This window comes from Geotrypetes seraphini, chromosome 8 (assembly GCF_902459505.1).
Source record: "Geotrypetes seraphini chromosome 8, aGeoSer1.1, whole genome shotgun sequence".
Classification (NCBI taxonomy): Eukaryota; Metazoa; Chordata; class Amphibia; order Gymnophiona; family Dermophiidae; genus Geotrypetes; species Geotrypetes seraphini.
In genome coordinates this window covers 70,606,918-70,634,337 of record NC_047091.1, presented here as the reverse complement: position 1 = coordinate 70,634,337, position 27,420 = coordinate 70,606,918, and the positions used below count along the sequence as shown (strand labels likewise).

The window sequence follows — 27,420 nt, the reverse complement described above, 5'->3', positions numbered from 1 at the left end:
TAAGGGTGTTTAGCGAAGAAGAATCAAGCAACTTGGCGAGTGAACTTATACGTAAACAGTAGAAACATTTCTGAACCACGGAGCTGATTTGTTTGTGAAAAGATAATTTCCCGAAGACAACCTCCCAGTAACTTAAGAGACTGCATATGTACCCTGGTCCAGGGCACAACCTCCAGGGAGGTTGCCATAGACCCAAAGACCTGAAAGTAATGCCAAGCAGTGGAGTTTGGGAGCGCTAAAAAATCCATAATCTGTTTCTAGAGCCTCCATTTGCATGGTTCAGGAAGAAAACTGTTGTCTCCCAGTTTTGGCACAAGGAATGGAATGCTTGCACCCAAAGCATTCTGTGACATTTGGGCCCAGATACACACCCATATGCCATTTCTCTGTGGCAGTGCCAATAGGCCAGTCCAACACGAACTTCCAGATATTCCAATGTCTGAGATGGAGTGAGCTAACTTCTTGAAATTGACAATTCAGCCCAAGTGCTGCAGAAGAGACACCACTGTTTCCACTCCCTGCTCACACTCCAGCTGGGACGGAGCCCTGATTAGCTAGCCATCCAGGTAGTGATGAACTTGGACCCCCATTCTGTGGAGGTGCACAGCCACAGCCACTACCACCACCACTTTGGTGAAGGTGCTGGGAGGGGGGGGTTACCAGTACAAATGGGAGTGCTGCAAACTGGAAATGTTGCTGGAGAACATGAAATCAAGATACTTCCGGTGCCCCAGGAATATAGGGATTTGAAGATAAGCTTCTGTCAGATGCAGAGATACTAGAAATTCCCCCAGAGTCACTGCTGCAATGACCAATCTCACTGTCTCCATTCAAAAGCATAGAATCTTCATAAAAGCATTGACCCTATCTTGTGTCCCTCCCATATGATCTCCGGTATCCATTGGTTCAAGGAGTTTTGCTTCCATTCCTGGTGAAAACTCTTAACAACCAGCCTCTAATGTGAGGAGGCACGGCTGAAGTCCTGGCATCATTGGGACTTCTTGGAAGAGGGGCTGGTTGGTGCAAGAACCCGAAGCTTGTTGGCATCTGGGGTTCCTATAGCGTTGCCTGTATCCTTGGGAATATCTATGGGCAGATGTGCCCATAAATTCTGGCAAAAACCTGTGTGAGGGACAAAAAGTACTACAAGTCCCTCCAGGCGGACAGCAAGGTTTTCCATCTGTGAGAGACTTAGGATGGCGATCCTCCATGCTAGCCATGAGGTCATCCAGCCCCTTGCCAAACAACATTTTTCCCTTGAAGGGGAGTTTGCTCATTGTCGCCTTAGAGGCCAAATCTCCAGCCCAGTGGTGGATCCAGAGCATCACATGAGCCGACCCTGCATAAGCCAAGACCTTGCCTGTAACCCTTATGAACTTATACAAGGCATCTGCTACATAGCTGGGGGCAGGTGTCCTCCTCTGCCGATAGCTCCTAGTGTAATCTCGTGCGATATGCACGTGCCACAAACGAGGCAGCTACTGCAGCCTTAATGCCCAAAGAAGCCACCTCAAAAAGCTTCTTTAAGACCATATCCACCCTGTGATCCTGGGAATTTTAAGCATCGCTCCTCTTTCACTAGGGAGGGCTGTGCACTTGGTGACTTGAGCCACTGTCAAATCCACCTTGGGTTGTTCAAACAGCTGCTGAAATTCTAGCACCATAGGATAAAGCTTAGACATAGCTTTAGCCAATTTGAAAGAACTCTAGTATCTCCCACTGTTTTGTGACCAGAGCAGTGAGATCTGGACATGTAGGGGAGGGAGGGGGGAAAAAAAGAGATGTCCGAGCATGAAAGCGGCTCATGACTGTTCATTGAGACATGGAGGGCTGACCTACCAACTTCAGCTCTTTCATGGCGTCTGTAATGAAATGGTGAACTAAAGCAGAGAAACAGTCGGCATATGGAGGGGTCATCACCTGGATCAGAACTCCCCGAGGAACCTGCTTAACTTTTCCACAAAAGGAACGGCGTCATCCAGGATGGAAGTTGTGTTGGGTGACAAAAAGGGCATAGTGTTAGTGTGCCAACTAAGGTAGTCTGGGTCCTTAGAAACCGGGGCAGCAACCTCCGCCAAAGAAGGTACTGGTTCAGAAGCTTGTGGCATGCCCGCCAACTACACCGCATGAGCCATGTCCGTAAGATATACTCTCCACACAAGCTGGACTAATTCTGCTGAGAAACCACTCAACGGATTCCAGAAAAGGCCTGCAAGGAGTCACCGGACTCGGTGCGCTTGCATTTCACGCTGTTGCCAAAAACAAATAGTGGGTGGGATTTTCTGTCCAATTCCTGGATCCACATCCCCAGCCCTAGAGGACCTGGAAGAGGCAATGCCTGAAGCTCCCGCCCCCTCATGTATGCTGCGGCATGCAGTACACAGACACTCCTCTACTGGTAGGCCGGTGCAATCCATACATGATATCATTTGATTAGATGCTGAGGAGTCCATCCCTGATTTTTTGCAAAATTGAGAGGTTATGAGAAAGAAAAAAAAGAGATTGATAAAATCCAAGATGGCTGGCTGCCCCCCTCCCTCCCAACCCAGTAACATCATCCCAAAAATGGCCTGTGGAGACTATTTGAAAAAAACAAAACACTAAAATAGGGGTTTTGGAAGTGGGAGACCTGAACCTTACCCCCAGAAACTGCTATAAGACAATATTTTTAGACCCCTCCCCCCCAACACCCCAATTTTCCCCATAGAAAATAATGGGGCTATACTCGGTATCAGAACTGCCTACCTGTCTCTTTTTTTTCTCTCTGTCTCTGCAGCTGAAGTGAAGGGAAAGGAATTTATGCCTCAGATTTGCTCCAAACAGACCAATCTTCAGGATCTTTGGGCTGCCAGCAGGACAAACCTCGACCGAAACCTTCTCCCTCCACAGAACCTTGACAACTCAACTGGGGGCAGGAAAATGCAGCCTGTGGCACAATATCCAGAGGGCTCTTAGGGGGCACACAGCCTGTACTTATGCCTCCGACATTATCAGAGAACAAGCTTGCTCCCAGAGAACAGACCCCAAGCTCTGAGGTGGCAAACAGGCTGGCTCCACAGGTCCACCCAAAGCTTGCCCTGTGAAGCTACTTCCTTTTCCCAGGCAGAGAACCGCTAATAAGAAGGGTTCTCAAGGCACTGAAGCCACCATAAAGAACACATTTACGCAGGGAAAAATAAAATAAGCAGAGCAGCTAAAGAAAAACTGTAGGAGGCTCTGTGTTCCTCTGTTAAGTAGGAGGAGCAGAAAATGTGTGCAGCTTTCTACAAGACCCGGTTCATGGGTACAGATTGAACACCCACTGTACAAACTCCAGAGTGTATGTAACAGAATTGCATGTTCCTACTGTGCTGTCATTGATCCTACTGGACCAGTAGTCTCCCCTCCCTTTGGTCACTATCCTTATATATATATATATATATATATATATATATATATATATATATAGTCATTGAAAAAAATTAGGATACCCCATGAAATATTCAGTTCTTAAGAAATATTCACATGTCGATGTCACATCTTTTTTTTAACTATCTCTGGGGAAGAAAGTGATGTAACTGCAGTTAAACAAAAATGTTCCTCGATTTACTATGAAACAAAAGATATCCACAAATGTGTATTCTAACTGGGGAATAAATTAGGACACCCCCACATAAAGTGGCTCAAATCACATAGGTATCACATCAGGTGCACATGATTAAAACATTGTTACTCAGCATTTTGAAGGAGGGAAAATGCTTGAGTACCTGAATAAATTCATGTAAACCGTTCTGAGCTCCCCTGGAGAACGGTATAAAAAATTGAATTTAAAAAAAAAAAAAAAAATTACTTAAACCTCAGACATTTAGTTTGGTGTGCTCATGACTGCTGTGGTGAGAGTGAACAACATGGTGAGATCAAGAGAACTCTCTGAGGCCTTCAGAAAGAAGATTATAGCAGCTTATAAGTCTGGTAAGGGATTTTAAAAGATCTCGAAAGGATTTGATATTAGCAATTCCACGGTCTGGAAAATAGTGTTCAAGTGGAGGACTTTCCAAACAACTGCCAACATGCCCAGGTCTGGCTGTCCAAGCAAGTTAACTCCCAGAGCAGACTGCAAGATGATAAAAGAAGTCTCCAAAAATTCTAAAATATCATCACGGGACCTTGCTAATGTTAATGTGAAAATTGCATGCCTCTACAATCAAAAAGAGACTGCACAAATTTAACTTGCATGGGAGGAAACCTTTGCTCTCTAAGAGAAACATCAAGGCTAGACTGGTTTGCCAGAGAGGAACGTAGGCAAACACCAAGACTTCTGGAATACTGTTCTATGGACAGATGAGTCTAAAATTGAATTATTTGGACACCAGAAACGAGAACATGTTTGGCATACACCAAATACAGCATTCCAGGAAAAGAACCTCATACCAACTGTGAAGCATGGAGGTGGAAGTGTCATGGTTTGGGAAAAGCTTTGCTGCAGCAGTCCTAGCCACCTCACCCTCATAGAATCCACCATGAATTCTACCATGTTATCAGATGGTGTTTGAGGAACTTGTGAGACCATCTGTAAGAACATTAAAGCTGAAGCGGAACTTAACCCTGCAACATGACAATGGCACAAAACATACCAATAAATGCACCAAGGACTGGCTGAAAACTAAGAAATGGAGAGTCCTGGAGTAGCCGAGTTAAAGCCCTGATTCTTAATCCCATTGAGATGCTGTGGGGTGACTTGAAATGGACTGTATATGCTAGACAGGGGGAAACAAATTTGTCCCCGCGACCACCGTCCCTGTCACCACGACTACTGTCCCCGCAGCATCCATACGAGCCTCAGTACTGCAATATTTAGCTTATTCCTTCCTTATAAATCAAAGTTCTGGCTGCTGAACTAGAAAAAGATGTTCAGCTGGCAGGGCTTTGTTTCTAAATTTTTATCAACGCCTAATATACTACTTTATCCTAAAAGCAAAAAAAAAAAAAGGAATAGAAATTTTTTTTTCCTCCCTTTGTTGTCTGGTTTCTGCTTTCCTCATCTTCTTATTCAATTCCTTCCATCCACTGTGACTTCTCTTTGCGTCTTCCATTTGCTCTGTTACTGTGCCTCTCTCTTACATCTCTCCCTCCACCCCCCCCAATTGGTCTGACATCCATTTCCCTTCAGCGTCTTCTCCCCACTCTCTCTTCCCCGTTTCCTTTTAAGCGTCTGTTCCTCTCCACCCCTTTCAGCGTCTGTTCCATTCCTTTCCACCACCACTCTTCCCTCTCGCCACTCCCCTTCAGCACCCTCGCGCGGTCTGAGCATCTTCTTCCCTCCCTCTTACCTTCATGGCGCGTTAGTGTAATTTGTGCAAGCCGCTGGAGCCTGCCTGAAGTGCATCTGCGAGCGGAAGATTCTCCTCTGATGCAACTTCTGGTAGGTAGGAAGGAGGGAGGTGACCGCATGCATTTTTTCTCCCTTAATTGCGGAGACAAGGCCATTCACTGCGCCATGGGACAGTGGATGGTCTTGTCCCCGTACCAGCAGTGAGCACTTCCCCCCCCATTTCGGCGGGTTACCCATGGCTAGCCGCGAGTAACAGCCACCATGTCATTCTCTAGTTCTGGTACATGCAACAAACCCTCAAATATCTCACAGCTGAAATTCTGCATTGTGGAGTGAGCCAAACTTTTCTCAGATCGATGTCAGAGACTGGTAGATGACTGCAGTTATTTCAGCCAAAGGGGGTAACGCTAGCTATTAGGGTATAGGGTGTCCTAATTTATTCCTCAGTTAGAATACACACTTTTGTGGATATCTTGTTTCATGAATAAATCAAGGAAAAGTTTTGTTTACCTGCAATTGCATCACTTTCTTTTCCAGAGACAAATAAAAAAGATTTGACATCGATATGTGAACATTTCTTAAGAAAGAACTGAATATTTCATGGGGTGTCCTAATTGTTTCACATGACTGTATCTCTCTGCTGACCCAAATGTCCAACCTCGAAAGAAACATTTTCTTTCCATTTCATGCTTTGTCATTGAACTTTTTGTTCTATGGAAGATGACTCTTATTGAAATCTGCAAGATATTTAAAAGGCTTTTTTTCCACTAATTGCGCAAGACAAATTGCTCTACTTGAATGTAGAAGGTGGGCCAAAAGTAGATATACAGTATTTATTTATTTTTATTTTCAGGTGTCAGAAATAACATTTGTGTGAAGTTTTTGTATTGGTTACATCATTTCAATTTTACTTGATTATTGTTCAGTTGTGTATTATCTATTCAATACCTCTACAATAAAAGAGGTAATGAATAAATACTGTATACCTACTTTTGGCCTACCCTTTTCCCTATCCCCAGAGGGCTTACATACAAGTTTGTACCTAAGGCAATGGAAGTCAAAACAACTTGCTTAAGGTCATAAGGGGCAGTGGGGTTTTTGTGTTTTTATTTTTTCTAGAATATAAATAAGTTTACTTTTCAAATAAGGAAGCCCGGAAATCTACCTGAGCTTACTGTAACTTATGTCACAGATCTCAAAAGCATTCTCCATCCCAGTCATTGCCTAATTCTTTTGCTGCACTGGAGCATTATGATGATCTGAAAATAAGAGCCAAGAGCCAGTGATCAAGATAACTCAGTCTAAAAGACACTCCCAAACCACTGATAGCAGCAAGAATTTTCTGTTTTGAGCAGATTTAAGTGACATTAACTTAGGAAAACAGCCCATATACTAAGGATGAAAAAAGTATTCAAGTAGTTCAGAGAAAAGTGACAGTTTACAGCACTGGCTGCAGAAAACTATTCCTATTCAACAGGAAAATTATAGGATTTACTTTGTGCTGCATGTTTGCTTTTGGCTACTTATTGGAAATCTAAGACCATTCCTCCAGCTGTATAATGGTTGGCCAGGGTATGGCCAGATAGAGCATTTCAGGGCCAAGTGTAGTGGTTCTATTGCTAACTAGAGCAGGATTTGGGGATCCTTTATTAAAACATTTAAATAAGTTGGCATTGGGTTTGTACAAAGTGTAGTTTGATATTCTGCTTTATGGCTGCACTGAAGGAGATTGATGGCATTAACGCTTGGCCTGCATCAAAGGATTTGATGCTGGAGAGGCCTGCAATGCTTGATGGGAGAAGGATGCCTTCTTAGCGTGCTTGCTCAATGGAGGAACAGCTTCCAATGTCAATACTGCCGGTATCGATGGCTTAGATTTATCACCGGAATCCACGGTTAAGCTAAACAACTTTTCCTGCTGGATACGTCAAAGCTTTTAATGAGCGAGGGTTTCTGTAGAGTTGAACAACAAGCACAAGTGTTTACCTTATGCTCAGGCCCCAAACACTGTAAGCACCAACTGTGCGGGTCAGTGAGTGAAATAGGACACTGGCACCAACAGAACTTTTTGAAACCGCTCAAAGATAGACATGAATGGAAAAATTGCAGCCGAGAGGTCAAAAAATTCTATGATGAAACAGAGTGAGAGCTGCTGAAGTGGAAAAAAGGGTGCAAAATAAAACATTTTTTTGTCACAGACCAAAGAAGAGAATTAAACAAAATAAAATCCAAAGGGCAAACGTTAAGAAAAAAAAGTTGATGGAAAGCAATGCGTTTTGGACCAGAGTCCAAAAAAATAGCAATTCTTTGCTCCGTTGAAAACAAAGCACTGAGGTTCTGCAAGCCGATGTCGGGTGGAAAGGCACTTGCGCGGTGCTGCCAGTCTTGAAGCTTCGCAAAAGCTTAAAGTGATGCTGCACTTTTACCACTGTCCATACCAGACTCCCTGGATGACGTCACCCACATGTGAGAATATTCTGTCTGCTTGTCCTAGGACAGTGTTTCTCAACCTGCGGTATGCGGGCTGGCCGCCGCCCAGGATCTCTCCCTTCCTGCCCCCCGCTGAAGCTGCCGCCGATTCCTCCCTGTCATCTGATAAGCTACATCCACCCCCACCACACTCCATCCAATCATCCCACAACTCCAGGCAAGGAAGGGCCAAGCGCATGCAGTGATTGAATGCCGCCGACCTACAAGTCTTCCCCCCCCAACGTTAATTATGATGTCAGAGAGAAGGTTCTGGGTGAGCCAAGCAATGACAGGCTGGCCCGGAACCTGACATCAGAATTGACGTCTGGGGATGGGGGGAGGCTTGTGGGCTGGCAGCATGCAATCACTGCACACACTTGGCCCTTCCTTGCCTGGAGTTGTGGCGGCAGTGGGGGATGATTGGATGAATGTGTGTCGGGTGGCAGGGAGGAATTGGTGGCAGCTTCAGCCGGAGGCAGGCAGGCGTGGGTCGGCTTCAGGGTAAGTAGGGGATGGGACAAAAACTGAAAGGCAGCGAGGGTGAGGGGGTACGAACTCAGGACACATAAGGGAGGAAGGGAATAGAAAGTGACAATTGTTGGGCCCGAGTGTGAGTGAGAAGGAAAGAGATGGTGCACATGGGGAAAGGAAGAGAAAAATTGGGGGGTGGTAGAGGAGAGAAAGGTAGAGATGCATGGGGAATAGAAGGATAAGAGGGAGAAATGAAACATAGAAACATAGATGAAACATAGAAGATGAAACATAGAAGATGACGGCAGAAAAGGGCTACAGCCCATCAAGTCTGCCCACTCTGCTTACCCACCCCCTGTCTAAGCCCTAATGACCCAGTTTCCTTATCTTGACCCTCGCAGGGATCCCACATAGGTATCCCATTTATTCTTAAAGTCTGGCACGCTGCTTGCCTCGACCACCTGCACTGGAAGCTTGTTCCAATGATCAACCACTCTCTCTGTGAAAAAGTACTTTCTGGTGTCGCCATGAAATTTTCCTCCCCTGAGTTTGAGCGGGTGTCCTCTTGTGGCCGAGGTTCCCTTGAGAAAGAAAATATCGTCTTCCACTTCGACACGTCCCTTGAGGTACTTAAATGTTTCGATCATGTCTCCCCTCTCCCTACGTTCCTCGAGAGTGTAGAGCTACAATTTATTCATTCTCTCTTCATACGAGAGACCCTTGAGTCCCGAGATCATCCTGGTGGCCGTACGCTGAACCGATTCAATTCTGCGCACATCTTTACTGTAATGTGGCCTCCAGAACTGCACACAGTATTCCAGATGAGGTCTCACCATGGCCCTGTACAACGGCATAATGACTTCAGGCTTTCAGCTGACGAAACTTCTATTGATACAACCCAATATCTGCCTTGCCTTAGATGAAGCCTTCTCCACTTGATTGGCAGTTTTCATGTCTGCACTGATGATTACTCCCAAATCTCGTTCTGCTGAAGTCCTAGTTAAAGTTTCTCCGTTCAAGCAGTACGTCCTGCATGGATTTCCGCTTCTGAAGTGCATGACCTTATATTTCTTAGCATTGAAGCCTAGCTGCCATGTTGAGGACCAACTTTCTAATGTAAGCAGGTCCTACGCCATATAATTCTGTAAACCACATTCACTTACTATATTACATAGTTTGGTATCATCGGCGAATAGTGTTATTTTACCTTGAAGCCCTTGAGTCAGATCCCCTATGAATATGTTGAAAAGGAGTGGACCCAGGACCGAGCCCTGCGGTACTCCACTGGTCACCTCTGATGTTTTAGAGAGGGTACCATTAACCACCACCCTTTTGAAGTCTGCCACTCAGCCAATCCTTGACTCATGCAGTTAGTGTCTCTCCTAACCCCATCGATTCCATCTTGCTTAGCAGCCTGTGGTGCGGTACGCTGTCAAAAGCTTTACTGAAGTCCAGGTACACGACGTCCAAAGACTCTCCCAAGTCCGACTTTCTTGTTACCCAGTCAAAGAAGCTGATGAGATTGGATTGGCAGGACCTACCCTTGGTGAATCCATGCTGACTGGGATCCTGAAGATTCCCTTCATCCAAGATCTTGTCCAATTTGCTTTTAATTAGTGTTTCCATGAGTTTGCACACTATTGATGCGAGACTCACCGGTCTATAATTCGCAGCCTCTACCTTGCAACCTTTTTTATGCAGAGGAACGACGTTAGCTAATTTCCAGTCCAGGGGAACTTTCCCCCTACTTAGGGAGAGATTGAATAGCACAGCCAACGGTTCCGCCAGGACCTCGCTCAATTCTCTGAGCACTCTTGGGTGCAAATTGTCTGGTCCCATGGCTTTGTTTACCTTGAGTCTTGCCAGTTCTCTGTAAACTTCACCTGGTGTGAACTCAAAATTCTGAAACGGGTCTTCTGTGCTTTGTGTTGCCTTCAACTGCGGCCTGTGTCCTGGTGCCTCACAGGTGAAGACTGAGCAGAAGTATTCGTTCAGTAGTTCGGCTTTATCGGAATCTGCTTCCACGTAACATCCGTCCGGTCTTCTAAGGCATACTATCCCGCCCTGTGTTCTTTTTTCTATCACTAATATACCTGAAGAAGGATTTGCCCCCTTTTTAATGTCTCTTGCCAGAGTTTCTTCCACTCGCAGTTTGGCCTCCTTAACTGCCATTTTGACCGCTGCAGACCTGGTCCTATATGCTACCTTTGCCTCTCTTTTCTCTGTGCGCTTGTAGGAGAGAAATGCTTTTTTCTTCTCCTTAATGAGGTGCGAAATCTCCGCGGTGAACCATTGGGGTTTATTGTTTATTTACTGATTTTATGAAGCGGCTAGTTGCTTCATGTATGGTTGATTTCAGTGTTAACCATTTAGCTTCTACATCATCGGTCTCCGCTTGGTCCTGTAGCGTCCGATGGACGAAATCTCCCATGCGTGCGAAGTCAGTGCCCCGGAAATTGAGTACCTTTGTTTTCATGTTTGATCTAGGAAAGCCTTTCCTAAGATTGAACCATACTATGTTGTGGTCGCTGGAGGCTAGTGTATCTCCTACTGAAACTTCTGAGACGCTTTCCCCGTTGGTGAGTACCAGGTCGAGGATCGCCTGGCCTCTAGTGGGCTCCGTTACCATTTGCTTGAGACATGCTCCCCTCATGGAGATTAGGAGCCTCCTGCTGCCACTGGTCGTCACTGAAAATGAGTTCCAGTCTGCATCAGGCATATTGAAGTCCCCCAGCAGTACAGCTTCTCCTCGTAGAGTGATATTCTCTATGTCTTCAATTAATTCTGCATCCAATTCTTCCAGTTGTCTTGGGGGTCTGTATACCACACCTAGGTACAGGCATTTTTCTCTGCCTCTTGCCAGGTTTACCCAGAGGGAATCCCCGGTGTACTTGATATCTGTGATCTTGGTGGTTTTGATGTCCTCTTTAATGTATAGAGCTACCCCCCCCCCTCCTAACCTGCCCTCTCTGTCCTGACGAAGTAGATTGTAGCCCGGTATGGCCATATTCACTCGTGTGAGTCAGTGAACCAAGTTTCAGATATCGCCACCACGTCTAGGTCGGCATTCCTTATTTCAGCCTCCAGTTCTAGAATTTTGTTGCCTAAACTGTGTGCATTGACATACATGGCCCTCCATATCTTGTGTTTGCTAAGTCCCTGTGAGGAGTATCCTACCCGAGTCGGTGTGACTCCTAAAGAACTGTTTGCAATGTGTGTACTTACCTTGGACACGGAAGCGGAGATACAACTCACATCATCAGGGTAATTCCTTTCTGTACTAATATGTGAATGGGTACCCTCCCCCGACTTACCTAGTTTAAGCCCTGTGAAGCAAGCGGGCTAGTCGGTGTCCAAAGACGTTCTTACCCCTGCTGGTTAGATGGCGTCCATCTGGCCCCTGAAGTCCTTGTAGCGCTTCCCCGTGGTGTAGGAATCCGAAGTTCATATCCCGGCACCATCCCTGTAGCCACTCATTCGTCCTCAGGATACGTTCATCTCTGGCTCTTCCTTTGCCTCTGACTGGGAGGATCGATGAGAAAACCACCTGTGCTCCTGTCCGCTTCAGCCTCTCACCCAGTGCTCCAAAATCACTGGTGATGGTCTCCGATGTGTTCCTGACAGTATCGTTGGTTCCTATGTGGACAAGAAGCATAGGAAAGTGATCTTGGGGTGTGAGTAGTCTATCCAGACTGGCGGTGACATCTCGTATCCTGGCTCCTGGCAGACAGCAGACCTCCCTAGATTGCATATCTGGTCTGCAGATTGGTCCCTCGGTGCCCCTCAGCATGGAATCCCCGATGATTATTACTCTGCGTTTCTTTGGGGGGAGCCGGTCAGTTGTCCCTGGAGATGGAGCTGTGTGTTGGGCCTGCTCCTGTTCGGCTCTCGTTCCTCATCGGCAGTTTCTTCCTGAAGAATCTGGAATCTGTTTCGCAGGGTGAGTTGAGGAGTTGATGTATAGCTGCCCTGTTGGTAAGAAGAAGATGAAGAGATTGAAAAAGGGGGGGGGGGGGTCTCCTATGTTTGCCCGTGGAGGAGGTCACCAGCTGCCAGATGTCAGTGCCGCTAGCCATTTCCTGTATCTCAATTGTTGGTTTCGAAGCTGATGATTTGGGCGTCTCGAGGATGGACTTGTCAAGGGCCTGCTCGGTGATTTGGGACATCTCCTGGACGACTCCGTCGATGTAGGCCTCGTCCTCTCGGATGCTTTTCAGGCGTATGACCTCCTCCCTGCGGCTCCTTAGTTCCTGCATGAGATCGCCATCCAGCTACGCGGCCTCCTCCGTCTGTGTGGAAACTGTAGTGTAGCGCCGGGGGATGGTCTCAGTCTGCACAGAGACCTCTGTCCATCGTCCTGGGTTCTCCTCCTTCTGCATGCAGTCTGTGGTCGCTTCCTGGATCCCCATAGCAACTGGAATACTGGTCTTGATTGTGGAGAGGGAACAGAGGGATAGATTGAAGGGGATGCAAGGGGGAGGAATGTTGGGCATAGTGATGGAGGGAGAGATGTGGCATGGTGTTGAAGAGGGGTGACAGAAGGAGAAATGGGCATGCGGCTGGTGGGCAGTAGTGAAATATGCTGCACGTGATCCAGGGGATGAGAGAGGGAGAAATGTTGGATGTGGAAGTAGAAAGGGTAGCCCACACTCCCAATTCCAGGAAAGTCAGAACCTTATTCACTCTGCCATGATCATCAGATTACCAACTACCTCCATTCCATGTGTGTATGTCAACGTACGATCTATCAGGAACAAAGCCAACCTCATCAAGGGATCACTGAAGGCTGGAATCTTCCTACCTAAGATTCCGGTTGGCCCAGGTGCCTAAGGTCCCGCCCATGAGAGGGGCCTTACACACCTGGGCCAATCAGGCCTTAGGCCCTGCCCCGGTGCATCTCACAATGCACCGGGAAGGGGCAGGCCCGCCTCATTCAGATGGAGGTGGGCCTGCCAGACAGATGGAGGGAAGACTCTTCCATCCTGCATTCCTAAAAGGTTAGAGGGGGTCCGGGGGTGGTACAATCTACGGGGAGGGGGGGAGGTTGTTTCCGGCAGGATGGATTGAGCATCCATCCTGCCGTGATCTACGGGTGGCCAGCCACTAAACTTATAATAATAATAATAAACAACTTCTTTATTTTTTGCATACCGCAATACCAGAAGCAGTTCAGAGCAGTTTACCGAGGAAGAGTAGTCTGATATGCAATAAGTATATCAGAGAATAACAAGGCAGGGAGGAGTCAGAGAAATTTGTCAAAGATGTAGGTTTTGATTGATTTCCTGAAAGCTTGGTAGGAGGGTGTATTAGGAATGAGAGTGGATAGACATTTGTTCCATTTGCCAGCTTGGAATGACAGTGTTCTATCAAGGAATCTTTTGTAGATACAGCCCTCCAGGGAGGGGAAAGCAAACAGGTAGGTATTAAGTGTGCAGGAGGTGCCTGGAAATACAAAATGGTGCGACAAGTAGATCGGGGATGAGCCTGTTATGGTTTTGAAGCAAAGGCAGGCAAACTTTGAAGATGACCCTTACCTCCATTGTCAGCCAGTGAAGTTTTCTGTAGAACGGGCTTAAATGGTCTGATTTTTTGAGACCATAAATGAGGCGGACAGCAGTATTCTGTATGATTCTCAGACGTTTGATGGTTTTCTTAAAGGATCCCAAGTATATGATATTACAGTAGTCTGGGGGTATTGGTGGATAACACAATGAAGCCGGCGGGAAGGCACGCGCGCATGTGCGGTGCAGTACTCGAAAGTTCGAGATCTTCAAGCAAGTTTGCTTTCGAGGCTGTCCGCTGCGGGGCTCCGTCGGTGACATCACCCATGTGTGAGAATATGCTGCCTGCTTGTCCTGGGATAAAGAAGGGCTGGGCAATCAGCGAATAGTTACAATCAGTGAATACAGATACAAAGAATCAGCGAATACGGTTTACAACAGAGAAGGGCAGGTCAATCAGCGAGATGTTACAGTCAGCGAGTACAGATACAATAAATAAGCGAGTGCGGGGGAACGTGCTTGTACCATGCTTTCTTGAATTCAGATACAGTATTGCTCTTCATAAATGGAAAATAGCACAGAACTCAGGTTTCAGAAGTGTTCCCCATATCCCAAACGTGACTGCATGAAGATTTCTAAACAAAGAGTATTGGTACTTTCCAGAATTCTCAACTACCCATCTTGAGACCACATCTAAAAATACATAGCATACCTCTGCTGATCCGCTGCTTCTCACCAGATAGGATCCCTGGGGTATCAATGATGCTGATGCTCTCCAGAACTGGATTAGGTAGCTGGGCACACAAAAATCTGAGAAAGGAGAGACAAAAAGAGCAGTCAAGAGCTGCAGAATGTATTACCAAACCAAGGGCTAGATTCACTAAGGCCACGGATCCGATCCGATCCGTGGCTGATTCAAAGTGCCCTCATGCAAATGAGGGCGATCAGAATCACGTCCCCAATCGACTGCATGGATCACTCTCCAGCGAACCTGACACATGCGCAGACTATCGTCTTTGCCTATAGATGGTCTGCACATGTGCTAGCCCTCCGTGCCCAACAGAGCTGGAACATATATTTTTTTTTAATTTTAATACTGTGCGAGCCCGTGGTTTTAATCTGCTTTAAACCCTTGGGTTAAAACCATGGGCTCCCACAGCAGGGAAGGGCGAGTCGGGGCGGCAAGAGCAGGGCGGTGAGTCGGGGCAGAACAGCAGGGCGGCTTGTCGGGGCAGGACAGCAGGAGGATCCAGAAGAGAGCAGGAGATGCAGTTGGAAAGCACGTGAGCAACTGGTCCCCAGTAGTTGCTTCTTTTGTTGATCGGCCAGCCCAGTTGGTGTTCCAGATTTGTTTAGTGAACCGCTGCCTGCCTACATTTGCATGCGCGGATCGGATGTTAGTGAATCGGGTCAAGGAACAATTGGGTCGCAAAATGGTTGGGACACTTAGTGAATCTAGCCTCAAGTGAGGAAAGCATACAGAGCATTAATCATGAAACTCTTTCCAACCCCTTTGTGTACCTTGGACCTGGCGAGATGCACTGAAGTCAGGATAAAGTAGTCAATTTGGAAAGACTACTACATCTGTTGGTTTGGAAAGACTAAAAATGAAACCAAGTACGATAATGGTAATGAAGTCATTAGATTTCAAAAGATGGCAAATGGTGACCATCAGTTTAATCACAGTCCCATGACAAAAGGTATTTGCTCCTTAATACTAGCTGGTACTACATGCAGCAAACAGTAACAAACTATAATATATAAGCTCAGTCACCCCCAGGTATCATACAGTGCTGTATAGTTCAGTCACTAATTTCCCCTTAAGTTTACATAATATTTGAATCACTAAGCCAGACCTGTGGAGATACAGGTATGTGACAGCAATAGGAGGAGCTGCAACTGAATTATTTCCAGTCCCTCTGTTGATGCCATATGCTGAATGTAAAAGAGGAGCAAATGCAGTTTTGAAATGAAGCCTCTAATTATATTTCAGTGAATTGATTTGCCACAATACCAGCCACAGACATGATACAACAATCTTTGGAAGAATGATTTGTATCTTGTATGCAGCATAGTCACATTTATTTGTATAAATCTATCTAACCAATTCAATTAACCCAAACTTTAATGGGTTAGGGTGCTACTAAGTAGACTCATGATTCACATTGAAAATGATGAAATGGCTTGTGTGGCGAGTGTTTTCAATTAGTATAGGAAATCTTTATTCATCTCATTATACATAGAGGAGTTGGAGGTATCATAAATTAAGGAGTCAAAAGTATTGTGTACTGACTCTACAGCCATGGTGACTTTACCTAGTAATATATGGAAGGACAGAGAATTTGTAAAGATTAAGTAGACTTGGGGAAAAAGGAATTCTTAATATACATGCAATGGACTTAAGAACATAAGAATTGCCGCTGCTGGGTCAGACCAATGGTCCATCCTGCCCAGCAGTCCGCTCACGCGGTGGCCCCAGGTCATGACCAGTGCTCCAAATGAGTCCAGTCTCACCAGTTTAGCATGAACTTGTCCAACTTTGTCTTGAAACCCTGGAGGGTGTTTTCCCTTATAACAGCCTCCGTAAGAGCGTTCCAGTTTTCTACCACTCTCTGGGTGAAGAAGAATTTCCTTACATTTGTACGGAATCTATCCCCTTTCAACTTTATAGAGTGTCCTCTCATTCTCCCTACCTTGGAGAGGGTGACAGGAAAGAAGAAAAACAACAAAAAAAACCACCCCAACCTCAAGTAAGCAACTTTCCCTGCTGACCTAAAATTCTGAATGCACCCTCCCCTGATGATGTGAAGATACCATATATACTCGAATATAAGCCAGGATTTTTGGGCCAAAAAATTTGGGAGGGTCACGGTTTATATTCGGGCCAGCATCCAGCACACCCCCCCCCCCCAAACTTATTGCAGGCCTCTGACGGGCTGCCAGGCTCTGCACTCTGTCCCCCCACTACATCTTACCTCCTCTGCCGCTGGAAATCACTGGTGGTCCAGAGGTGTAGCAGGCAGGAGTGAGCTTTCCAGGCACCTGCCCCACTGCTAACCCGGTCAGTCGCCGCCATGAGTTCGGTCTTCAGTTGCTGAGTGGTACAGAATGGGAGTGCACATTGGCGCTGCTGCTCAGCGCCATTCAGGAAGTCGCTCAGCGCTGAGCAGCAGCACCAAAGTGCGCTCCCACTCGGTTCCACTCAGAGGCTGAAGACGGAACTTACAGAGGCAAACGACCAGGTTAGCAGTGGGGCAGGAGTGCAGAAAGCTCGCTCCTGCCCCTACACCTCTGGGCCACCAGGGATTCCAGCAGCAGAGGAGGTAAGATGGACAAGGCAGGGAAGGGGGCTGGGTGCAGAGCCTAGCAGGGCAGGACACTTGAATATTGAGCCATCTGACATTCGAGTCAACCATTTGTCCTCCCTTTGGGGGGGGTCTCAGTTTATATTCAGTTCAACTTATATTCAAATATATACAGTACCATGAAAGGTAAAACCTGTAAAAACTCATTTGGAAATATTTTGAAAAGTTCTTGCACTTATGGTTTAAACAAACATCAGGCTAAAACACAAACGGCAACAAAGAAATGCAAGGCTTGATTACTTTGGTTTGATTTATTTATTCTTGATTAACCGCTTTTTCCAACAAATAAATCAAGGCAGTAAACAAAATATAACTAAAAAGAAAAGAATCCCATAATATGTTTATGTTGAGTAATTTGAGGAAATACTTTTTTACGGAAAGGGTGGTAGATGCTTGGAACAATCTCCAGTCAGACAATGTCCTATTATGCCACATTTGCTATCATCTTGTATAAACACTTTAAAACAGGGGTGTCCAACCCGCAGCCTGGCAAGGTGTTTTGTACAACCTGGCTTGAAATTAGTGCTGCCCGATTCACCGATTCACTTTTGTGGATCGATTCGTTTCCTTTTAAAAAAAAAAAAAGACAAGTCTCCCTCCTTTCCTAAAGCAGCAGCCGTGGTGAACAGGCTGCTCTTGGCCTGCCAACTGCGGCCTTTCCTCTGCCACGTCACTGATGACATCACTGATGATGCTGCAGAGGGAAGCCCTAGTGAGCAGGTCAAGAACAGCTTGTTTACCGTTGCTCTTTTAGGAGGTTCAAAAGTTGCAGTCTCACTGGTTGGTGGGGGGGGGGAATTCCCTTTTTACCCACTGAATCTTGCCGTGCCAGCCGTGTCAGAATCCAATCTCGTTGCAGTCTCGTCATCCTTTCATCTCTTCCCTTCCCCTGTGCCACCATCTTTCCTTCCTCTCCTCCCCTGTCCTCCAAGGTTTGCTTCTTCAGGTCACAGTATTGGCAGCAATTCCCACATGCTGCCTGCCACCGCCTGCCACAGAGGGGTGACATCCAGGTTAGTGGCAGGAAGCATGCGAAAATCACTGCCAATACTGCGGCCCGAAGAAGCAAACCTTGGAGGATAGGGGAGTAGAGGAAGGAAAATTGGTGGAACAGGGGGAGGGGAGGGAGACATGACTGGTGAGGGGAGAGGATGAAATTGCAAATAATGGAGGGAAAGAAGGAAGAGCGGGTGCATGGTAATGCTGCTCGATGTGTATTTTTTTTAAAAAGTCGGTCTCTCCGATTCAGGGCCCAACCTCCCCGGGCCCGGCTATCATTGCGCTCACGAATCCTGCCATTCAAAAACATTTTTTTTTTTTTTTAAACCCTCTCACCGGCCTGACTCGGCACAGCCTGAAGTTGTGTTTGACTCCGGTAAAGAAAGTACAAAAGAAAAAAAAAACAGGCAATTTTTCAAACTCTCCCCAAAACACTAGCCTGTATTAGCAGCTGCACCGCTCTCTCCTTCCATAGCTTTAGCGAATCAATTCCCTTCTGCAGCCTCAGAGCCTCTGCTAGGCCATCCCGCCTCCAAGGAAGAAGGAAGTCGCATCATCAGAGGCGGGACGGCCTAGCAGAGGCTCTGAGGCTGCAGAAGGGAATTGATTCGCTAAAGCTACGGAAGAAGAGTGCCTGGTGATGAAGCAGAGCCTGAGGAAGGAAGACCAGAGGTGCCTGGGGTTAGGATGAGTGACAGATGATGACCACTCATCCTGATCACACGCAGTAAGAAACAGGATCTGACCACAGAAGTTATTTAGGCCCGAAATGTAAAAGCAGTATCGACATACACCAAGATACTTCATGGTGTTAACCAATTGAACAGTGAGAATGTAATAACGGAGAAACAGAAGGAGTGTTGTGGATACCAGTAACCCAGATTCCAATTGGTTTTGTGGATTCAAAATAAGGTTTATTTTCTGTAACTCAATTATCAATCATATTCAAACATGCTTGTAAAGAACTTAACTCAGGATTAGATGGATTCTGAGATGATACTAATAAAATATCGCCAATTATTTGATAAGTTTGTATCCTAATGCATTCTGTTGTCTTAAAATTTTATGCATTTCTCATGTTTTACTATCTGATGTATTTCCATTTTTAAATTGTATTCTTCGCTGTATGTTCAGTTTTACTTGTTGTGAACCGCCTAGAACCATTCCTGATCAGGTGGTATATAAAAAATAAATGATTATTTTACCTGAAATTCTTGAATCTAGAGTAATAATGGGCTTAGAAAAATATGAAATAGGAGGGGAGAAAGAACTGAACCCTGGGGAACCCCAAAGTGAACATAGGGATGATAAAGACGACAAGTGAGCAACTGTGAAAAACCTATCCTTCAAAAAGCATTGGAACCACTCCAGAAATACCCAGTGATAAAACGCGAAACTGAGAAATAATGACTAACTAGATCAAAAGCTGCAGAAAGGTTCAATGATATTAAAAGAACAGCATTACCTCAATCAATTTCTGTGGAATGAAGCTTCTACATCCATCTCAGTCTGGAGTTTGGAGTTTGGAGCATTACATGATTCAAAGTGCTGCTTTAATTGTTGAAAGACTAGTTTCTCAAGTACCTTGGATAAGAATGGAAGATTTGAATCATGTCAAAATTTAGATATTGTGTTATCCAGTGCATGGTTCTTAGTGATTAGGTGATGACAGCATTTTTCCATTCTCCAGGAACAAACCCTGAGGAAAAGCTATTAATGATCATTTGTCTAGCAAGATGTAATAGACCATGCTTTGGTATAGTTATCCCAATGAAGGGATTGGGTCTAAGTAACATATAGTTTTCTTTACAGACAAGTGTTTTATCAAAAATTGTTAATATAAGGTAAATTAAAGTACAGTATGTCCATTTAGAGGATGCACTACGAGGTGACCGATTTAAATCAAATGATGGAGATAATGGGAATGAAGGCCATAGAGATGATACTTTAAATATAAAATAGTCTGCAAAATCCTGTGCAGTAGGCGTTGGAAACAAAAACAACCACACATTTTTTTTTCTGATGGTATTAAGAAATTAGTAGGACGCTGACAAAAATGTATCGCAAAACCACATGATTATGTGGAAAAATGATTGTAATTTGCTTTCGAGATATTTAATAGTGTTTAAAAAATAATAATAAGTGCTGAAACTTTTTGAAGATCCCTTGTAGATTATTTGTTGCTGATTATAGTGATAAGTTCCAAATAACAGCTTGTGCTGTAAGTATAAGAGAGAAAATCTGTAGGGAAATTTGTAAATAAAGGCTGCAAAGACAAAAGATCACATGAATGAAAATCTGGGACAGTGATTATAGTAATAGTATGACAATTAACTTATAATTTAGGATGTGATACGGAACACTGAAGCAGCAAATGGTCAGATCAAGGTATACTCATTGTTGTTGGAGTAGTAACTGACCAGGGATCAGAAAACTGTGTAAAGACAAGGTCAATAGTATGTCCTGCTGTATGAGTTGGCAGAGAGACATGCTGGTATAGACCAAGTTCAGATGCCAAGTTACTAATCTGAAATCAAAGGTCGCTTAATATCTTCAGTGTGATTATTTAAGTCGCCCAGAATAACCAGATATGAATATCGAAGGACCATATCAGATAGAAATAAGAACAATTCCTGGCCTTGGATTGCTGGAGCAGGTGGAAATAACTTTAACAGAACATGCAAAGAAACAGTTGGAAGCCTGAGGAGCATAGCTTCTGTGAATGGGAGGGGGTCTGAAGTGTTACTTGAATAACCGATTTATGGGTCAGAGCTAAAAGAGCCAGGCCACCTCCTCTCGATCCACAAGACCTATGGGAAGAGAAAGCAGTGAAATCGTACGGGAGACATTGTGTAAGCAATGGTTTCTCACCCTCCCAAAGCCAAATTTCCATGAGAAAAAAAGAAGACAGAGATGGGGTATAATAAAGTTTGGACAGTCTTAGCCACACAAAGGGAACCCTCTGGCAACTCCCAGTGGTCCGCAACCAGCTTTGCGATATCTGAATTTGAGGGAAAATATGGTCGGAGTAACCGAGTCGCTCATAATTGAGCACTGCGACAAGGGAGCTGGAGGAATTTCCAGCTTCAATTCTTGCAGTGAGATACATATAATGACCAAGCGCAGAAGCTTTGAACTGCTGGGCACTATGGTGTCTTCTCCCTGGTCCAGGGCCACTACTGCTTCTTGACTGCTAGTCTCATGCAGAGAACCAGACAGTGCCAGAGAAATGCATCCTGGGACAATAACAGCATGGGTTCGGATTTTCCATCCTCCCAATCTACATTAGACTGAACATCATGGTCCAATTGTGTTCTTTTCTGGTTGGGGCGCATGCTGAGGGCAGAACCCCTGCACCACCGCCTCTATCATACTCAATGCAGACGCTGAGGACCCTCAGCAGTTCAAATAGGCATTCCACATAAGGTTCACAAAATCCTGGCTGAAGCCTTACACTGGGGTCTCAAGGACTTTGGCAGGAACCCCTGCCAGTCCTCCTGGGCTCCGCGGCAGCCATACATCTGCATTTAGCCAATGTACCTTTGGAGGGGCTCTGGAAAGGGTCTCTACCCTTGGGATCACATCTTCTGCGCCCAGCCCTGGAAAACTCAGAAGAGGCTGAGATTAAGGATCCCGCCCTTCTCCTGCATGATCTCAGCTGGCCATCCAGAGTAAACTTTGCATGATACAGGGGAAGGAAGACCTGAGGAGTTTTGAAGCAGATGAAGACTTTAGAAAAAAATTGTTTAAAATCCAAGATGACCACTTCCAGCAAACACACACCAAAAATGGCTCATGGGGACTCCCCTAAAGCACATAAAATGCAAGGGAAAGGTGTTTTAGAGGAGGGGGACCTTGGCACTGGCTGCAGAAACCTTCAAATTTCACTTTTGGAGAACTCCCCCCTCCTCCCAATTTTCCCCCCTTGGTTATAATAGACAATCACTATCCCATGTGCCTGCTTCAGCTTAGGAGTGTAGTTGGGACAATCAGAGAACTCTACCTCACAGGATGAACTTAATCCTTGGACTGAGTCTCAATCCCCAAAAAGCCTCGCATCACAAAAGGGGAAGAGGGCCACACAGCCAGCCCACTTTTAAGCCCAGCCAAACTGGGATGGAGCAAAATAGTCTAAACTTAAGCTCCTGCTAAATCAGGGGACAGCCCCCGAGCGGCACAAAATACAAAAGTAGGCTGGCTAGCTAGGTATCCCCAAGGGTTGAGCCTGCTAGCAACAGACTTTCACAATGTGAGTCTGCGTCTTTTCCCAAGCAGATGTCCCAACAAGTGGGAACCAAGCCTCCAACCGAGCACAAGATAAAATGCTTAAAAAAAAACCAACGCAGAGCAGAAACATTTCTGAGCAACTAGCATGCAGAAAAAAAAAACCTGAGGGGGCAGGAGCAGCTCATTGGGAAGGAGGTGGAGTTCAAAAATGATTGTCAGCATTCTGTAAGCAACTTTCAGGTTCAGATGCATAACCCTAGCATTCAGGATTACTAGACACATTGCACTAGAATGCAAAGTAGCCACGCCCAGGAACAGGGAATTCTTCCCCCAGTCTCTCTGGAACAGTCATACTCAGGTGTGCTCTTTGCCTGTTTCCTGACTCTGCATTTCTCCCAATCACCCTTTTCTTCTTAGTCCTCCCTGATAGAACACACCTGTATTTTTTTTCATTTCCTGATTTTCACTGTAAATGAACTCAGCTTTTCTTTTTTTTTTAATGATGTCTAGCACCTCATTTTTCTATGTTCTATATATTATGTTAGGTGCCATCGACTTGTGTTTGAGTCCTAGCAACTTGATGAGTTACAGATCTAAAAAGAAATCTGTTTTGTGCTAGTCCTATATACAGTATACATGCCTATCTGAATTAGGATTTTCTTCAACATTAAATGCACTGAAAACAAGTCACAAAAAAAAACCAAAAAACCCCCATCGAGCTGTTTCACACAACCACACTTAAATTTATTAAAACAAGGATATTAATAGCTTTCTAAAGTTTTATTACTTTTATTCATAGTTTAGTTAATATTTTTAAATTTTGTGCCCAAGTGCACAGGAAAAGTTTTGTTTTACGGTGTGCCAAAAACAAAAAAAGTTTGAGAACCAATATTTTAGAACATGTTACTGTCCAATATTAAACCAAGATCAACTTTATCATTTTAAAAAGCTCTCAGCACTTGGTTTGTCATAATATATCACTCTCGCTTCTTTCTTTTTTTTCCTCTTATTTTACTTTTTGCTTCTGAATTTTGTTATTGCAACCTGCACTGCAGGAATTTTTGCTATTTACAATACCGAATATCAATTCGTTGAAAAATAAATAGAATCGTATGCTTAGTCCTGCCATCAACCCCTTTATTACAGTAGCCCCCAAGCCTACAGAAGGCTAGTAAGCCAGGTAACAGAAGGATGAAGAATGTATGAAGGAAAGCTACAGAACACTGGGCATACCTGTTGAGGAAGGCATTGCCAAATGCATTGAGCTTGCGGAAAGGCTTCTTGGGATCCACCACGAGTGCGTTGCCTGGCACCACACCCTCCACATCCCCATGCATGACGGCGATGAAGGAGTCGGTGGTGGGCTCGGGGCCGATACGCATGCCGGGGAAGTCCTGCTCCATCAGGTGTCGGATGAAGGTGGTTTTCCCCGTAGAGTACTGGCCCACCAGCAGCACCATGGGCTTGTTGTCAAAGTCAGCATCTTCCAGCGCGGGCGAGTGGAACTCGTGGAAGCGGTAGTATTCCTCCAGAGGCAGCAGCTTGTGAACATAGAGCTTCCGCAGCCCCCCCGACACCGTCTGGAAGAGCTCGGGCTCCTTCTTGCGTCGGGCGTCGCTGCTCACCCAGCTGAACATGATGCCAACAGCCACCGAGGCTCCTCACCTTTTGCCCCCCCCCCCCCTCGTGAGCGCCTTCACTTTATTACCCACCTAATGGCCAATTTCAGCCCAATAGCCAAATCAATGACCCCCCCGGAACCACTCTATACTGTAACCAGTAGCCCGGGGATTTTCAGCATCGCCCCACCTCCATTCCTGTAGCTTCCTTCAACTAACCAAATACACCTCAGTTCAACCACACAAACAATTGCACCGGCGACCCCGAAATCAACACCTTCTCAAAGCCACCCAACCTTCCTCGTGCTCCTCTCACTCCACCTCGTTTTCAATTATCCCTACGAGCCCCTTTACTTGCCCTTTATCGTTACCCTGCCCCCACTTTATGGGATGGGGGGGGGATGCGGGAGAAATAACGGAACTAAGTAAAACAAAAAAACACCTAATTAGCAACGGTTTACGGAGGCGGGAAAGTTTAAAGGCTCCCGAGTCACTGAGCAACTACTCCACTACTGCCGCTCGCCGGCCCCTGACTGACCGATTCAAGCCCAGGCAGCTGTACGCACTGCAACGCTCTGCTCCCCAGGCGGAGCAAACACGCCGCCTTCTCTCCCCTCCCCCCCGGAAGCATTATTTACTACACACGCAACGACGTCATGCCGGCTGAGTTCTGATTGGTTGTATGAGGTTTTTTTAAGAGTACGCCCCTCAATGGGCATTGTGGCGCCTCTTCTTCTTCTTTTTTTTTTTTTATCAACAAAGTAGCTTTATTATATACTCAAAAGGACAATAAGATGTCAATGATGGTTTACTACTGGGCGTGAAGAATTCAGAAGTGCCGCTTTTCGGGGATTTTTTTTTTTAATCAAATGCTTTATTTAACACACAAAAAAACCGGCATGCTTTGAGAGGGTGGCTCTGATTGACTACTGTATATTAGTTTTGCAATACGCCCAACCTCCCCAAAGAATCTGAACTGTCCCTTTTTTTAAGGTCTTACACGATCGGTTTGCTTTGTGAATCTAGCCCTTAATTATGGGAACAAGAGAGGGATTGTAATTGGCTGTATCATGGAGCTACTGAATACTGCCCCCCACCTTGACTTCCTGCCTGGTATTTTCCCCTCAAAACTCACCTTTATTGAGGTCTTGAATTCAGAACTCGGGCTCTAAAGTGAACAGAACAAACCAATCGTGTATCAATCGGTTTGCGACCCAATTTTACTCCAGCCCGATTTGCTTACCTCTCTGCTGACCATCCTCCGATCCACGCATGCAAATGAGGGGGAACGATATGCAAAGCAGGCAGGGACACGATTCACTGACCAAAACTCTGCAACATCGACTGGGCTGGCCGATCACAAACAATCGACTGCTGAGGACCAGTTGCTCAAGCCCTTTCCGACTGCCCTGCCTTCTGCTGCCCTGCACTCTGCCCTACTTCTTTGCTATAAGCCCCGATCTCCTGCCTGCCCTGAATGAATTTCCTGCTCTTTCCTGCCTGCCCCGAATTCCTGCTCGCCCCAAATCTTCTGCTCTCTCCTGCCGCCCCAACTTTCCGCCCGAACTCGCCCAAAAATTTCCTGCCTGCTACCCCAACTCTCCCCGAATCTTCCTGTCGCCCCAACTCGCCACCCGAACTTGCCCCAAATCTCTCTTGCCCTTCCCGCAGTGCAAGCCCATGGAGTTTCAATCCACTTCATCAGGTCAGAACAACCTGAGGAACAGGTGGCGATATCAAAATATATGTAGCGATGAAAATGGTAAGAGGTTTGAACCTAAAGAAATATGAGAATAGACTGGAAGACCTAAATATGTATGCTCTTGAGGACAGGAGGGACAGGGGAGATATGATACAGATGTTTAAATACTTGAAAGATATTACTGTAAATATAGAACCAAATTTATTCCAGAGAAGAGAAAATGTTAAAACTGGAGGGCATAATTTGAGGTTGCAGGGAGGAAGACTCAGGAGCAATTTCGGGAAATTCTTTTTCACAGAGAGGGTGGTAGATGCCTGGAATGCCCCCCCCCCCCCCCCCCACACACACACACACACACCGAGGGAAGTGGTGGAGAGGAAAACGGTGATGGAATTCAAAAAAGCATGAGAATCTCTGATTAGAAAATGAGGAATGTAAATTAAAGAACTAAGGCCTAGATTCACTAAGCCCACTGATCTTACCCGATCCGTGGGTGATCTGAGGCAGGCCGACCAATTCACTATGGATCCATATTCAAATGGGAGCGATCGGAGGAACGCCCCCCACCGACCGCACAGATCACTTTCCAGTGATCCTGACACATGCACAGACCATCTCCTCTGTAGATTGTCTGCGCATGCTCACCTTGAAGATAGAGCTTGAAACTTTTTTCTAAAAATTGAGCTGGAAACTTTTGGGAGCCCAAGGTTTTAACCCGCGGGTTGAAAGTGGGGCTGCACCGCAGGTTAAACCCATGGAGTCGGGCGGGGGGGGGGGGGGGGAGAGCAGGAGAAGCAGAACTGGGGCAGAGCAGAAGATTGGAGCAGAGCAGAAGAAACACAATTGGGGCAGAGAGCAGGGGGTTTTAAACAAGTGACTGGTCCTCAGCAGTCGCTTGTTTTTTAATCGGGCAGCCCAGTTGGTGATCCTGAAATTGTTTTGTGAATCGCATCCTTCCTACTTTGCATGCTGCCCTTCCTACTTTGCATGCCGTTTCCCCTCATTTGCATGCGTGGATCGGAGGATGATCGGCACAGAGGTTGGTGAATCGGGTCAGAGGAAAATCGGGTTGGTGCACAGTCACAAACATGATCAGTGAGCTTAGTGAATCTAGCCTTAAGGCCAGTACTGGACAGACTTGCACGCTCTATGTCTCATATGTGATGATTTGGTGTAGGATGGGCTAGGGAGGGCATTAATGGTAACTCCACTAACTTGGAACATGAGGATGTTACTGGACAGGCTTTAAGATAGATATCCTGCAAACAGGATGGTTGGACAGGCTGTAGTGAGCTTGGATGGCAACTTCAGCATTTGGAACCTAAGACAATAATAGTCTATGATCCAGAAATATCAAAGAAGAGACAAGTTAATTTAATCATTAATTTTTAATGGATATAACTTATGGGCAGACTGGATGGACCATTCAAGTATTTATCTGCCATCATTTACTACGTGAATCCTAAAATTGCTGTACATTGATTATAATTTTTATTTGCATGATTAATCGCATAAAGTGCACCCTCACATTTCTTTCTGTATAGAGTAATGTATAGATAGATGTAAATTCTCAAAATTGACACATTCCATTTTAATTGTCCCATAGAAAGACGGTACAGTATATCAAATCCCATTACCCCAGGCGCCCCTACCCTCGCTGCGCAACTGAACGTGTTAAACGTGTTAAATGTGCAGCCCTAAAATGATTGCAAGTGACAGCAGATCATCCAGAATACCGTTATTAAATTAATCTTGG

The 27,420-nt window shown here is 45.6% G+C and overlaps 1 protein-coding gene across 1 annotated transcript in view; it reads right to left on the bottom strand.

Annotated features, from left to right (window-relative positions):
• The window catches only part of EHD1 (EH domain containing 1), a 76,753-nt gene extending 52,144 nt beyond the window's left edge, over positions 1-24,609 (bottom strand). Inside the window, exons 1-2 of the mRNA XM_033956324.1 lie at positions 23,577-24,609; positions 14,465-14,562 (exon numbers count right to left, since the gene is read on the bottom strand). Coding sequence (XP_033812215.1) covers positions 14,465-14,562; positions 23,577-23,980 — 502 coding nt within the window. The 5' untranslated portion in view covers positions 23,981-24,609. The remainder of the gene's footprint in view (positions 1-14,464; positions 14,563-23,576) is intronic.
• Positions 24,610-27,420: the final 2,811 nt, after the last annotated feature.